The sequence below is a fragment of the Canis lupus genome, chromosome 27, assembly GCF_003254725.2.
Source record: "Canis lupus dingo isolate Sandy chromosome 27, ASM325472v2, whole genome shotgun sequence".
Taxonomy (NCBI): Eukaryota; Metazoa; Chordata; class Mammalia; order Carnivora; family Canidae; genus Canis; species Canis lupus.
In genome coordinates, this window is record NC_064269.1 from 21204112 (window position 1) to 21217766 (window position 13655).

General features: G+C 38.2%; 1 protein-coding gene across 3 annotated transcripts in view; it reads left to right on the forward strand.

The window, feature by feature from the left end:
* ITPR2 (inositol 1,4,5-trisphosphate receptor type 2) overlaps positions 1–13655 on the forward strand; it is a 472019-nt gene that overhangs the window by 306774 nt on the left and 151590 nt on the right. For all 3 annotated transcript variants that reach the window (XM_025455430.3, XM_025455431.3, XM_049102671.1), the window contains 4 exons: positions 2679–2787; positions 3495–3682; positions 9872–10055; positions 10760–11016. In XM_025455430.3, the coding sequence (XP_025311215.1) occupies positions 2679–2787; positions 3495–3682; positions 9872–10055; positions 10760–11016 (738 nt within the window). The remainder of the gene's footprint in view (positions 1–2678; positions 2788–3494; positions 3683–9871; positions 10056–10759; positions 11017–13655) is intronic.

Sequence of the window (13655 nt, forward strand, 5' to 3'; positions counted from 1 at the left end):
TTGTTGTAGCCACTGTGGAAAACAGTATGGAGGGTTCTCGAAAAACCAAAGGAAAATTATCATATGGTCCAGTAACAAAAACAAAAACACTAATTCAAAAGATACATACACCCCATGTTTATCACAGCATTATTTACAATAACCAAAATATGGAAGCAACATGAGTGTCTGTGGACAGATGAATGGATAAAAAAGAGGTGGTATATAGATACAATGAAATTTTGCTAAACCATAAAATAGAATGAGATCATGCCATTTGAACAACATGGGTGGGCCTAAAGGGTATAAGGATAAATGAGAGAAGTCAGAGAAAGCCAAATACCATATGATTCCACTCATATCTGGAATTTAAGAAACAAAACAAATGAGCAAACTAAGGAACAAAGAGACAAACAAAGAAACAGACTCTTAAATACAGAGAATAAACTTGTGCTTGACAGAGAGGAGGTGGATGGGGAGATGAGTGAAACAGCAAAAGGGAATTAAGAGTACATTTACCACGATGAGCACTGAGTAATGTATAAAATTGTTGAATCACCTATATTGTACACCTGAAACTGATATAATATTTTCTGTTAATTATACCTCAAGAAAAAGAGAAAAAAGTAGAGGAGACTATTCCATTGTGAAAAGTCGAGTTTCAGGTGCCAGTAGAACCTCCAGATGAAGATAAGGAGATCTAAGTGGAAACAGGATGAGAACCTTAGGAGAGCCAGGTCAAGCCGGAGGAAAGACATTTGGCAGTCAAACCAGAAGTGGTTGTGCAACCAGGGATCAGATAAAATTGCTGACGGGACAGGGGAGGGAAGATGAGGAGAGCAGCACAAAGAGAACTGGGGATAAAGCCTCCGGGCTTGAGAGGGAAGTATGACCAGCGCGTGAGAGAGAGGAGCAGTGATGCCCATGTGTCACAGTGTCGCCACCAGGAGGTGTGCCTGGGGAGGGATGTAGAGCACAGTGTGGGAAAATGGCCTGTGGGGTGCAGTCAGGCATTGAGTTTGGGTCTTGCTCTATCACTTGTTAGCTGCATCATCCACGTCCAGTTACGTGAGCTCTTGGGCTCCAGGGTCCTTACCTTCAGGATGGGACTAACACCTCAGTAAATGTGTTAATTTAGTTTTAAAAAGTGTTCTTTAAATAATATCTTCAAATTGCTCTTGTGTATTAAAATAATACAACCAATAAAATGGAAGATTTGGAGTTATCTGTACTTCTTATGTACATGAAGCAAAGTATATTGCAAAATATAGCATTTTAAAAATGTCTTGTAACCAGTATAAGATTGAAGAAAGGAATTTTTGAATTCTTGTTTTATAAAGGAATACACTGTCTTTTGCACATCATCTTCTGAATAAGCCCTTGGAATTTAAATATAATTCACTCTGTCTAATCAAGCTTAAGTTTTGGAGCACCTGCTGTATACCCTCCACTTTCCTAGGTCTCTTTACTAAGCTTCTTTAAATAGGGCTTTTGGTTTCTAATTCTTAGGCTGTTTATTAAGCCATGTTTTCTTTAGGCATCACTGATATTCTGTTTTAAAATTAACATACAGTGTATTATTAGTTTCAGAGGTAGAGTTCAGTGCTTCATTAGTTGCATATAACACCCAATACTCATCACATCACAGGCCCTCCTTAATGTCCATCACCCAGTTACCCCATCCCTCCACCCATCTCCCCTCCAGCAACCCTCAGTTTGTTTCCTACCGTTAAGAGTCTCTTATGGTTTGTTTCCCTCTCTGCTTTGTCTCCCTCTCTGGTTTTCATCTTATTTTTCCCTCCCTTCCCCCTTGATCCTCTGTTTTGTTTCTTAAGTTCCACATATGAGTGAGATCAAATGATAATTGTCTTTCTCTGATTGACTTATTTCGCTTAGCATAATACCCTCTAATTCCATCCACATCATTTCAAATAAGATTTCATTTTTGTGATGGCTGAGTAATATTCCATTGTAGATATATACCACATCTTTATCTATTCATCTGTCGATGGACATCTGGTCTCTTTCCATTGTTTGGTTATTGTGACATTGCTGCTGTAAACCTTGGGGTGCAGGTGACCCTTCAGATCACTATGTTTTTATCTTTTGAGTAAATACCTGGTAGTACAATGGCTGGGCTGTAGGTTAGCTCTATTTTTAACTTTTTGAGGAACCTCCATACTGTCCTCCAGAGTGGCTGCCTTCCCACCAACAGTGCAAGAGGGTTCCCCTTTCTCCGCACCCTTGCCAACATTTGTTATTTCCTGACTTGTTAATTTTAGCCATTCTGACTGGTGTGAGGTGATCTCTCATTGTAGTTTTGATCTGTATTTCCCTGGGCATCACTAATATTCTTAACAACACTAAGACCCTCAGCTTTTGAGGCAATCTTAAATTTAGAGTACGTAAGTTTTCCTAGTACAATCTATTGTGACTTTCTCCAGTACATTTTGTTCAAAATACTGTACTTTATTCTTTGTTTCTGGGAGAAGCAAAATCATCATTATTTTCTCCAGAAACATTTACAAATTTTTGTCTCAGAAAATATTATGCTGTATAAAATTAATTTTTATTAATTTATTAGTTTTTCACCATCATTGATAAAATGCATTTTAAGTGGCATTTTAATGGACTGATAGTTGCCCTTTTCATTAGAAAAAAGAACAATAAGAAACATCTTTTCTTATCCTTTCTATTAGGGTAACACTTTAAGAAAAATACTCCTGAATCGCTACTTTAAAGGAGACTATGGAGTTGGTATGAATGGACACCTCTCTGGAACCTACTGCAAATCTGCACAAGGGGGAGGTAAGCTTTCTCATTTTCTCATCAATCTAGGATTCTGGTCACATGTCTCCATGCTGGTGTTATGCTACCATTTTACTTAAAATAGAATAATTGTAAAAAATTCACTCAAAAAGCACTGTTAGAAACCATTGTACAAAATTTTGCATTCACAAAACAACTGATTTGAACACCTAATTTTGCTCTTTGACTCTGGAAAATAGTAAACTATGTCATAATTTCTTAATATGTAAATTAAGGACAAAAATAAAGCTGATGTTATTTTTCTAAAGCATTTATTTATTTATTTTTAAGAATTTATTCTTTACAGAGAGAGAGAGAGAGAGAGAGCACACAAGTTGGGAGGGCAGAGGGAGAGGGAGAAGCAGATTCCCTGATGAGCAGGGAGCCTCGTGTAGGACTCGATCCCAGGATCCTGAGATCATGACCTGAGCTGAAGGCAGACACCCAACCGACTGAGCCACCCAGGTGTCCCTAAAGTATTTATTACTAAGAAAAAAATCACTTAATTACAGGTGTCATACATTTAATAAAGCTATGTTTTTTACAAACTTTGGACGTTTTTTTAAACCCTAGCTTCTAGTATATTTAATGCTGAAGGGAAAAAATTCCAATGATAAATAATATTCTTAAGGTCTAAGAATTGAAAAACCTTTAGTGCTAATAATGTCTGTAAATAAGGTTTACTTATTTTGTTTTCCTAATCACAGGGAGCTTTTCTGGACAAGATTCAGATAAGATGGGCATATCAATGTCAGATATTCAGTGTCTACTGGATAAAGAAGGTGCATCTGAACTTGTCATCGATGTTATAGTGAACACCAAAAATGACAGAATTTTTTCAGAAGGCATTTTGCTTGGCATTGCCTTGCTTGAAGGAGGAAATACACAGACTCAGGTACTTGTTTATAATAATGAGTATTATGTTGGTTATTTGTATTTCTTATTTACTTGTCATAGAAACCAAAGAAAGTAATGTCTTTTTCTTTTAGCTTCTCATGACTACCTAAAAAACAAACAAAAAACCAAACCCAACCACCTTGTATCACATTTTCCTTATAAATTTATTTGATTTACTGTAGAAACTACAGACCTTCACAAATTATTCAGTGAAGCAGAACATTCCTTAGAAGCAGAAACTCCTCAGAAGTTTCCTTTCTAACATTATACCAGGAATTCTCATTTGTTTAAGGCCTACTTTTAGGCCTGCTTTCAGCATATAAAAACATTTTGGCTTATCTAAGAATTAAATGTAAAAATAAATAAAGTCCTCACACCATATTTGCCATTATAACAGGATGTAGTACCATTGACCACACCTTCCAGCACATCCCCTTCCATTTACTTCTTTAAGAGTTTAGAACTGCACCTTTATTTGATGTCCCAAATCTCCCAGTTCTTATTACCCTGATGCCTCTGAGTAAGTGAATTGTCACTGCTCTGGGGAGAGAAGAACCATTTCATTTATTCATTTAGGTCGGGAGGAGTGATTTGAAAGCCGTCATTCACCTATTCAGTGCTCCACTACAGGTAGCAGTATACTTACCTGCACGCATTGATCATCATATCACCATTTCCAGAAGGCACACATTTTACTTTGAAATTCCAGCCAAGTGTCCCTGGGCTGCACCATTCCCAAAGGCAGAACACACTGGGTGAGCCTGAGAGCAGAGCTGGGGAGTGTTCCCAGAGAACTGGCATCTTGCTCCTTGTCCTGCTGCTCACTAACTAAGCTGTTCTTTCTGGATTTGTCTTGGTTGGAGAAGTAAACTATGCTTACAGCTAATGTGAAATTTCAGAATCTACGTTTCCTATTCATGGCAAGTAGAAGCCCCATCTAATTGAAAACTAGGGTAGTTACTTTATTAATCCACCAAATGCAATGAACAACAGAAATTTCACTATATCCAATAGCAGGTGACTTTACGAAGAAAGGCCTCATAAACAGCCAATGTCACAATGACCAAAAAACAACTCCCAAACACGGATACTTCTTAGTTGAAAAACATCTTGAAAATTCTCATAGCATTGAAGCTGCAGCACAAATTCCTCTGAGGGAAGCTGGGAGAGTGGGTGGTGGAGGGATTTGTGTGGGTTTTCTTGGAAAGGGTCTTGTCTTCTACAACCAGATATTCAGTTGGGACTTTCTAAAGAAATTGTCTAGGCAACTACATAATGTGAGGTGTAGATTATTCAGACAGTAGTGAAGGATTTTTTTAAAAAAAATCTCTAGATAGAAGCAATCCTTACAATTAAAGTACCTTCTAGATTCCTATTAGTGGACCATGTAGGGTCACCAGATGAGATCTTTTACCCTACCTACATATTTACGTTTATTGAAGTCCTCGTATTTTTGCAGAATGAGCCAGCCTCTCCCAGAAACTGCCTATTCCACTTTTAATTTCCTGACGAGATCCCTGCACCCCCTCAGAACCCAGATACTTTTCAGTCCTTTTTCACATGATGTTTCTGTGGCAGTTGTCACCGATGACTTTTTCGTTTTTGAAACCTTTTCACCTTAGGTCCTGGAACACCCCTCTCTTATCATTTTACCTCCTGCCATCCCTTCTTAGGCTTCTTTGACAGCTCCTCTTGATCGACTTAACCCCTGAATCCTGACCTCTCTCAAGTTTCTTTGGGCTTGCCTCTGGTGTTTTTTGCTTGTTCCTTCATCCTGACCTCATTCATTCCTACATCTTTAACTTCCAATCCATACAGATGATTCTCTACTCACTCAATACACCTCTAGACTCTACCTCCAGCGATTTTCCAGGTGTGCCACTAGTGTTCCAGATGTGTTTCGTGGGATGTGCCACTAGTACCTCAAACTCCACGTGCCTCACACTGAATCCACTGCTGTTCTCCATCTACCCACCTCTCCTTTTACTTTGCCTCCCTCAGTGATTGGCAATCCATCTACCCATATGTCTAGCCGGAGGCTGAAAGCCCACCTTGACCTCAGCTAACTCACCCTCACTCCCTTCCTGAGCATCTCATGGAAGGCCAACCTCTGGTGATTCTGCTCCATTAACATCTCTCATATCCACACTCGGCTTTCAATCTCTGCATTGCCAGCCCTCATGATCTATCCTTCTTATCTTTTGCTGGGCCACCATGTCTTCCAGGAAGTAAGTATTCCAGATCCCAGTTTTGTGCTTCTCCAGATAGTTATCCACTTTGCCTCCAAAGATATCTTTCCAAAAAACATGTTATTCTCCTGTTTTAAGGCAATCTCTTGTCCTATAAAGGCAAACTCCCGAACACAGTCCATAAGATCCTTCATGATTTAATCTCTTCACATTTTCCTTTCTTATTCTACCTCCTTCCTCCTCCATCCTCTCTCCTGTGCTCCAACTATACTAAGCTCTTCTTTCTCATAGGTGTCAAGTCATTTCTCATGTTGCTTTGTCCTCTAGGAAGACCCAACCTACGAACCTCTCTTAGAAGCCTCTTCCAATCCCGTGTCCCACTAGGCAAAATTGTCCACTAGTTACTGTCTGCACTTGCTGTATTCTACAGATGTCTTCAGTGGCATTTCTGCCTTTTCACATGTGCGTCAGGCTCTGTCTAGCAAATTATGTATGCATCCACACACCAGTCACCTTTGAGACCACACACCAGTCACCTTTGTATCCTTTGTGTCTGACACCATATCTGGAGACCACACACCAGTCACCTTTGTATCCTTTGTGTCTGACACCATATCTGGCCCAAGAAATGTTCAGGAGTGACGGCTGTATGAATGAATGGTTTGAATCACATTCTACTCCCTTCCCCAAGTCTTCCCCATCTGGCTCAGGCCTTGACCACCACTCCTTTTTCTGAGCTCCCATAACACATATTTCCTTACTATCCATTTGGCACTTTGCCTATGCTACTTTGTTACATTGTTATTTGAACGCCATCTTGCCTCTCCAATTAAATGTCATCTTTCTCAAAGTAGATCATGTCCTATTTCTGCTATCTATAGTGCTTTATCACCATTCAGCAAAGATATGTTGATGAAATAGCATTAAATTATTTCTGTATATGAAGGCCTTTTTTAAAAGATGGGTTATGATAATGTCATTTACCAGCCATCCTCTATTTAGGGTGGTCACTTTTCTAGATCACTGTATACCCCAAATAGCAGCTGTGTTCTCTGGTCTCTAAAAGGTCTCACTGAGGTCAGCTTGAATCCTACTCCTTGCCCTTTATCAGAGTCTAAAACCCACTCCTCCCTGAGACCCCTGCCAGTCCCCAGGGGGTTTCACAACATCACAGTGCCCTTAGGCACTAATGCTTGGCAGCCCTACTTTTGTAGGAATCTGATTCCCTTCTTTATGTCCTTCTAGCTACAGAAGCCAATTTCTATGTTTCACATACATGATTAAAGTTTGGTTGAAGGGGAGCGGAGGGGAGGTACTTCTGTTATAATTTCAAACTGAGAACTAATAATAACACCAATGAAAGTAAGGAATACCAGGCACTGTTCTTAGTGCTTTCTGTGTACTAACTTGGTTAGTTCTCACAACAGCTGATGAGATAACATATGTTATCTCATCTTGCCAAGAAAGAATCTGAGGTAGACAGTCTTAGCTCCCTACTGAGCTCACATGGCTAGTTACAGATAGAGTCAGGAGTCAAACCCATGCAGTCTGGCTCCATCATCCATGCTCTTCACCACTCTAAACATCTCCTTTCTGAAATAACCTCCTACTTCCTGACCCCTGGGAAATTTTGCTGGCTGATTCACCCTGCATCATTGCCCTAGGCTTACCCCATCTCTCACTTCCTCGCTTCCTTGTCCTTCTCTGCCTTTCCTCTTCTAGGCTCCCCCATCCTTCTTGGGGGAAAGTCCTTCCTCTGTCAACAGATCTGTTGATCCATCACCCTTGGTTCCTGAAAAAAAAACCTTAGGGTTTCCCCTTATACTCTGAAGCTTATGGAAGCAGTTTCCTAATCAAAAACCATACCTTTCACAAGAGAAATCCTATGCTTCCTGTTGAGATTATGTACATATATATATAAAACATGCTTTTTATCTTTATTAAAGTCACACTGTCCTGGTTTTAAAAAGGTGGAGTCTCTGTAAATAACCTGTTATTTTGAGCTTCAGAGGTGACTTTAATAAATTTAGTGATTTAGAGTCAAAGAATCTAGATTTAAATCCTAGCTTTTACAACTTACTAGTTATGTAATATTGGGCAGGTCATTTACCTTTACTAAACTTTATCTTATTTGTACAATGGAAACAAGAATACTTATTACTTATCACACAGTTGTACTGAAAGTATCACTGAGATAATGTATTTCAAGGAACTAAATAAATTACAAAACTTTGTTTTCATAGAGCCACAAAGTTCCTTTAACCTCCTCATTAATATATTGGCACCTCCTTTTACCTTCTAACCCGATTATATTGAAAATATTAGGGTTTAAGCATCAGCTTAATTTGTGGGACCAGAGAGGTCTGTAAACGCTGCATTTATCCTTTGAATTAACAGAACCAGCTTCACTGTTTCACTGTAGTTGCTATAGTTACTGTGGCTTTTTGCCCTGCTTTCTTGAGGGGTTGCTAGCCTTCGCTTAGAGCTTCCCCTTGTAGGGACAAAGCCAACTCCTAAGGCTTCATAAATTGCTCTGTACTCATACATTGCCTGTATTGAAAATTGCAGGACAGACATGCATTTCAAGACCTGATGCCATCAGAATCTTACCTGCAAATCCCAGGACCTTATGGGTCATGGTTCCCGGCATTCTTATAGGAAAGCCTATGTACAGGAGCCAGCCTCACCAAAACTGGCAGTTTACATTTATTGGCTTATGGTTCATTGTACTTGATTTGGGAGTCATTATTTTTCGTAAGTTTTCTTCACAGTGTCTCTCATCAGGGTTATATAACTGTCTTTTAATCAGTACAGTTACTAGAATTATCTTTATTAATTTTTTTACTTTATTTCTGTTGTATATATTGTGTCTATCCCAGATTTTCATATTAATAACATGTAATTTCCCCACTCAGTACAAATTCTGTCTTCTCCGGAGTATATCACCTTTCCCATCATCTCCCACCTCTTCTGGATACTTCTATAAGGCATTAAGCAGACAGTGATTAGGCAGATATTCTCAAGGTTCAGTATTTTTACCTTTCACTAAGATATATTTCATTATCTTTTTGGCGTTGGATCTTTTCTACATCATTATTCACTCTTGAAGCAGAATCCGTTTTATACATTTTATGGCAGGCTTGTCTTAGACCCCATGCAAAGCAATGTAGCTAATGAAGTACCAAAAAAACTTAGTGCCTATCTATCAGTGGGTTCCTGTGAGTGAGGCTGCCATGGTAACACATTCTAAATTAAATGTACTATAATTTAGATAAAGAGAAAAATAACTCTTTGTAACTGTGTAAACTCACATTTACACAGGATGATCATTGGGTTAGTGGCTGTTTTCCACTCTAGGTGACAAACTCATGAGGGCAGGGATTGTGGTGGCTTTCCCTTTTTGTTCTATCCATAGTAGTAGCAAGGGGCTGGCACATAGTAGGTACTCAATAAATATATGTTGAGTCAAAACATGAGTTTATAGTAATATAAAAAATCAAGGGGTGCCTGGGTGGCTACATTGGTTAAGTGTCTGCCTTCAGCTCAAGTCATGATCCCAGCGTCCTGGGATGGAGCCCTGCTGAGCAGGGAGCCTGCTTCTCTCTCCCCTCCATTCCCATGGTCTCTCTCACTATCTCTGTCTTTCTCTCTCTCAAATAAATGAATAAAATCTTTAAAAATAAATCCAAAAAAGTAACTCTTTGCATATGACTTCTTACAGTGCCCTTATAAATTTTTAAAGTAAAAATTGAGTAAGGATGAGTTCAATAACAGGACAATATATTGGATTTTAGTGGAAAGTGCTAAGCAAATACAAGCTATTATTAGTATATGCTAACTAGTACAGGAGACTGGTGTAAAAGCTGCTAATTTATGAAATAATAATGGCAGCACATTAAATCTTTACTTTTATCCATGATGTTTATGTTTATTTCAAGCATAGCAGCACTATTTTTCTCCGCTTGGGTATTAATATCTTAAAATATGGTTTCTTGCAGTATTCCTTCTACCAGCAGTTGCATGAACAAAAAAAGTCAGAAAAATTCTTCAAAGTTCTCTATGACCGAATGAAGGCTGCACAGAAAGAGATAAGATCAACAGTAACAGTTAATACCATAGACTTAGGTAACAAAAAAAGGGATGATGACAATGAATTGATGACAGCTGGTCCACGAATGAGAGGTAACGAAATATTTGAGTACTTGGGGGGAATAGAGAGGAAAGAAGGTCACAACTTTTAAGTCTCACTGATCTTTGTCATCTCCCTTACCTTAGTGTCATTATCCCAACTGTGGTTCTGTGTATGGTGCTCCATTCTTAAATTATCATGGCCACGGGGCTTACCTTGAAACAGCTGTGCAGAACCAAACTCAAACTAGGCATCATCAGCGCAAAGCAACTAGTGATGTGAAAATACTTGGCATCATTGTGGAATGCATGGTAAAGAGCCAATTGCCCAAACCTTTGGAGTGTTCGTCAAGTCCAAACTTTAAGAATAAGAATTATAGCACCATAATCTAATGAAAGATTCTTGGTATTTGGAATAACAGAGTCTCTGTGAAGTAAATACAAATCATATAAACATTAACATTTTGAAGTTTGCCATACTTTTTCTACCTTCCTGTATTCAAGAATTCTCATATTTTATATTTATCAGAAACACACAAGCCCTTCTGAAATTAGTGAAGCATTAAGATCTTTTTCTTAATGTCCCGTGCAAATTTAACATTTTAGTTGCTACTTCAGATTATTTTGGGGGAATTGATGTACCTCTTGTCAAATAATTTTCAATTCAATTATTAGAGAATTTGGGTAACTGGTTGTATTGTTTTTTAATTAGCAAAAGGAAGTTAAATCAGAAATATGAGAGTACTGTTTTATTTCAGTAAGAGACTCATCATTACTTTTGAAAGAGGGAATGAAAGGGCAATTAACAGAAGCTTCTTCCGCAACATCCAAAGCATACTGTGCATACCGAAGGGAAATGGATCCAGAAATAGACATTATGTGTGCAGGATCGGAAGCGGGACACGCCGAGGAAAAGTCTGCAGAGGAAGTAACGATGAGCCCTGCAATTGCCATCATGCAGCCCATACTGAGGTTTCTTCAGTTGCTGTGTGAGAATCACAACCGAGAACTGCAGGTATTTGTTCTACTTTGTGTAAAAGCTGAGAAGACAGCCTGTGATTGTAGGTAACTAAATTCAAATAAAACTAACGTATAGTTTTGGAGAAATAATCAGTAAAACCAATAGTGCTCTTTGAGTTGGGAAGAAACTTTTGCATCTAAATAAAGAAAAATGAGGGGAACATTCTTTTATGCATGAAAAAAATCAGGCTTGTACAGTATCCTCCATTGCATCCTCAACTCACATCTTTTTAGCCTCCATCAGCATCATCAAATCCTAGCATTCTAGTATTTGTTGAGTAAGGTCAGATTTGCCTCATCTACACCTTTCATAGCTTTTATTTTTAATGCTTTATTTATTTATTTATTTTAGAGAGGAGTGGGAAGGGCAAAGGGAAAGAGGATCTCAAGCAGACTCTGCTAAGCATGGAGCCTGACTCAGGACTCGATCTCAAGACCCTGAAATCATGACCTGAGCTGAAACCAAGAGTCAGATGCTTAATCAGCTGAGCCACCCAGGTGCCCTACTACCTTTCACGGTTTTATAGACACTGGCTTTCATCATTTCCAACTCACTTCATGTTTCTTGAGTGAGGATACAGACTATATTTATACTTTTCCATTAGAAACAGTTAGTATAGAAGAGGAATTTTTAGGACAGTAAAGGTCGATACCTTTGTAGATGAATATAGCCCCAGTCTTACATCTTCTTTGGTACATTTTTTTTTTTTTGTCAAATTGATGCACTTAGAGGTGCCTAGAAATTTTGGCCCTTTGTTTTTTGCATCATTTGTGCACTGCTGATGTCACCATGGGATAACTATGTGAAAGGTGAAATAGTCTCTAAGAACACATATCCAGGGATCCCTGGGTGGTGCAGTAGTTTGGCGCCTGCCTTTGGCCCAGGGCACGATCCTGGAGACCCAGGATCGAGTCCTATGTCGGGCTCCCGGTGCATGGAGCCTGCTTCTCCCTCTGCCTGTGTCTCTGCCTCTCTCTCTCTTTGTTTGACTATCATAAAAAAAAAAAATTTTAAGAACACATATCCAGGATTAGGGAGAGCAGAGTTTAAAGTTGTGTTCTTTAGCAAGAGCCTAGAGTGCAGGTGTTCTGAATTGGTAAGAGATGGTAGATTAATACAAACTGAATTATCCTCGAAGGAGATGAGAAGCTCAGGAATTAATGAAGAGTAGAATCTGTGAATCTTGTGGACCACCTCACCAATGTGGAGAGGGCTGCTACAGAGCTGTGGAAGGCAAAGTATTACTTCCAGAGAGAGGATACTGGAGGTGTGTCTACAGGCTTATCCTGATCCATTTGGTCTGTCCATGTAGGAGATAGATGGTATCTGATCAAATATTTTTCTTATTAAGAGTGTGGGATCAAACAATCTGCAAAATGCTACTTAATAAAATAGTTTGGGGGCACTTGAGTGGCTTAGTTAAGTGGCTAGCTCTTGGTTGGGGCTTGGGTGGTGATCTCAGAGTCATGAGATTGAGCCCCACATCCAGCTCTGTACTCATGGGGGAGTCTACTTGAGATCCTTTTTCCTCTTTTCCCTCCACCTCTGCTCCCTCTGCCCCCCCACACTTGCATGCTCTCCCTCTCTCAAATAAATAAATAAAATCTTTAAAATAGTTTTAATAGAAGGTAGAATTGTTCACAATAGCTAATATGTAGAAGCAACCCAGTGTCCATTGATAGATGTGGTATTTGCATACAATGGAATATTATTCAGCCTCACAAAGGAAAGAAATTATGACATGTGCTACAACATGTATAATCCTTGAGACATTATGCCAAGTGAAATGAATTAGTCACAAAAAGACAAAAATACTGTGTGATTCTATTTATATGACATATTTAGAGTAGTCAAAATGATAGAGACAGAAATTAGAGTAGTGGTTGCCAGGGGGAGGGGAGAATAAGGAGTTGTTAATAGGTATAGAATTTTAGTTTTACAATGGAAAGAGTTCTAGAATTGGATGATAGTGATTGTAGCTCAACATTCTGAATATATTCAATGCCACTGAACTGTAATCTTAAAGAGGTTCAAGATGGTAAATTTTATATGCATTTTGCCACAATACAAAACTGGAAAAAAAAATTTAAAAAAACTAAAAGAAAGTAAATAGTAGAAATAAATTCAAATAAGCAAATTAAATAATAAATTAAATTAATAAAAATAGGTAATAAATACAAATGAAGGTTTCCCTCTACACTTACCCTTTCACTAGGTTTATTCCTCCAAAGAAATTACTGTTAACAAGTTGTACTTCCTTACAGGAATTTTTATGCACATAGAAGCATATTGATCTGTACACATACACTCTTGTAAAAAACCAAGATTATGTACTATTCCTCAATTAATTACTAAATTACTTATTTAGTAATATCTCATTTAGTAATATATATCTTATAGCAATTTATTGATAAGATATATTGCTATATATAGATATATTTACTACATATAGATATATTACAATAAAATATGTTATCTTAATTTAGGAATATATCTTGTTACTAAATTACTTAATACTAGATTTTGTTTCTATTGGTACATATTGAAGTACTTTATTTGTATAGCTTTGCAGTATTCTAGCATTTGAATGTACTATTATTTGTTAAACTGGTCACATTATGATAGGTATGGTG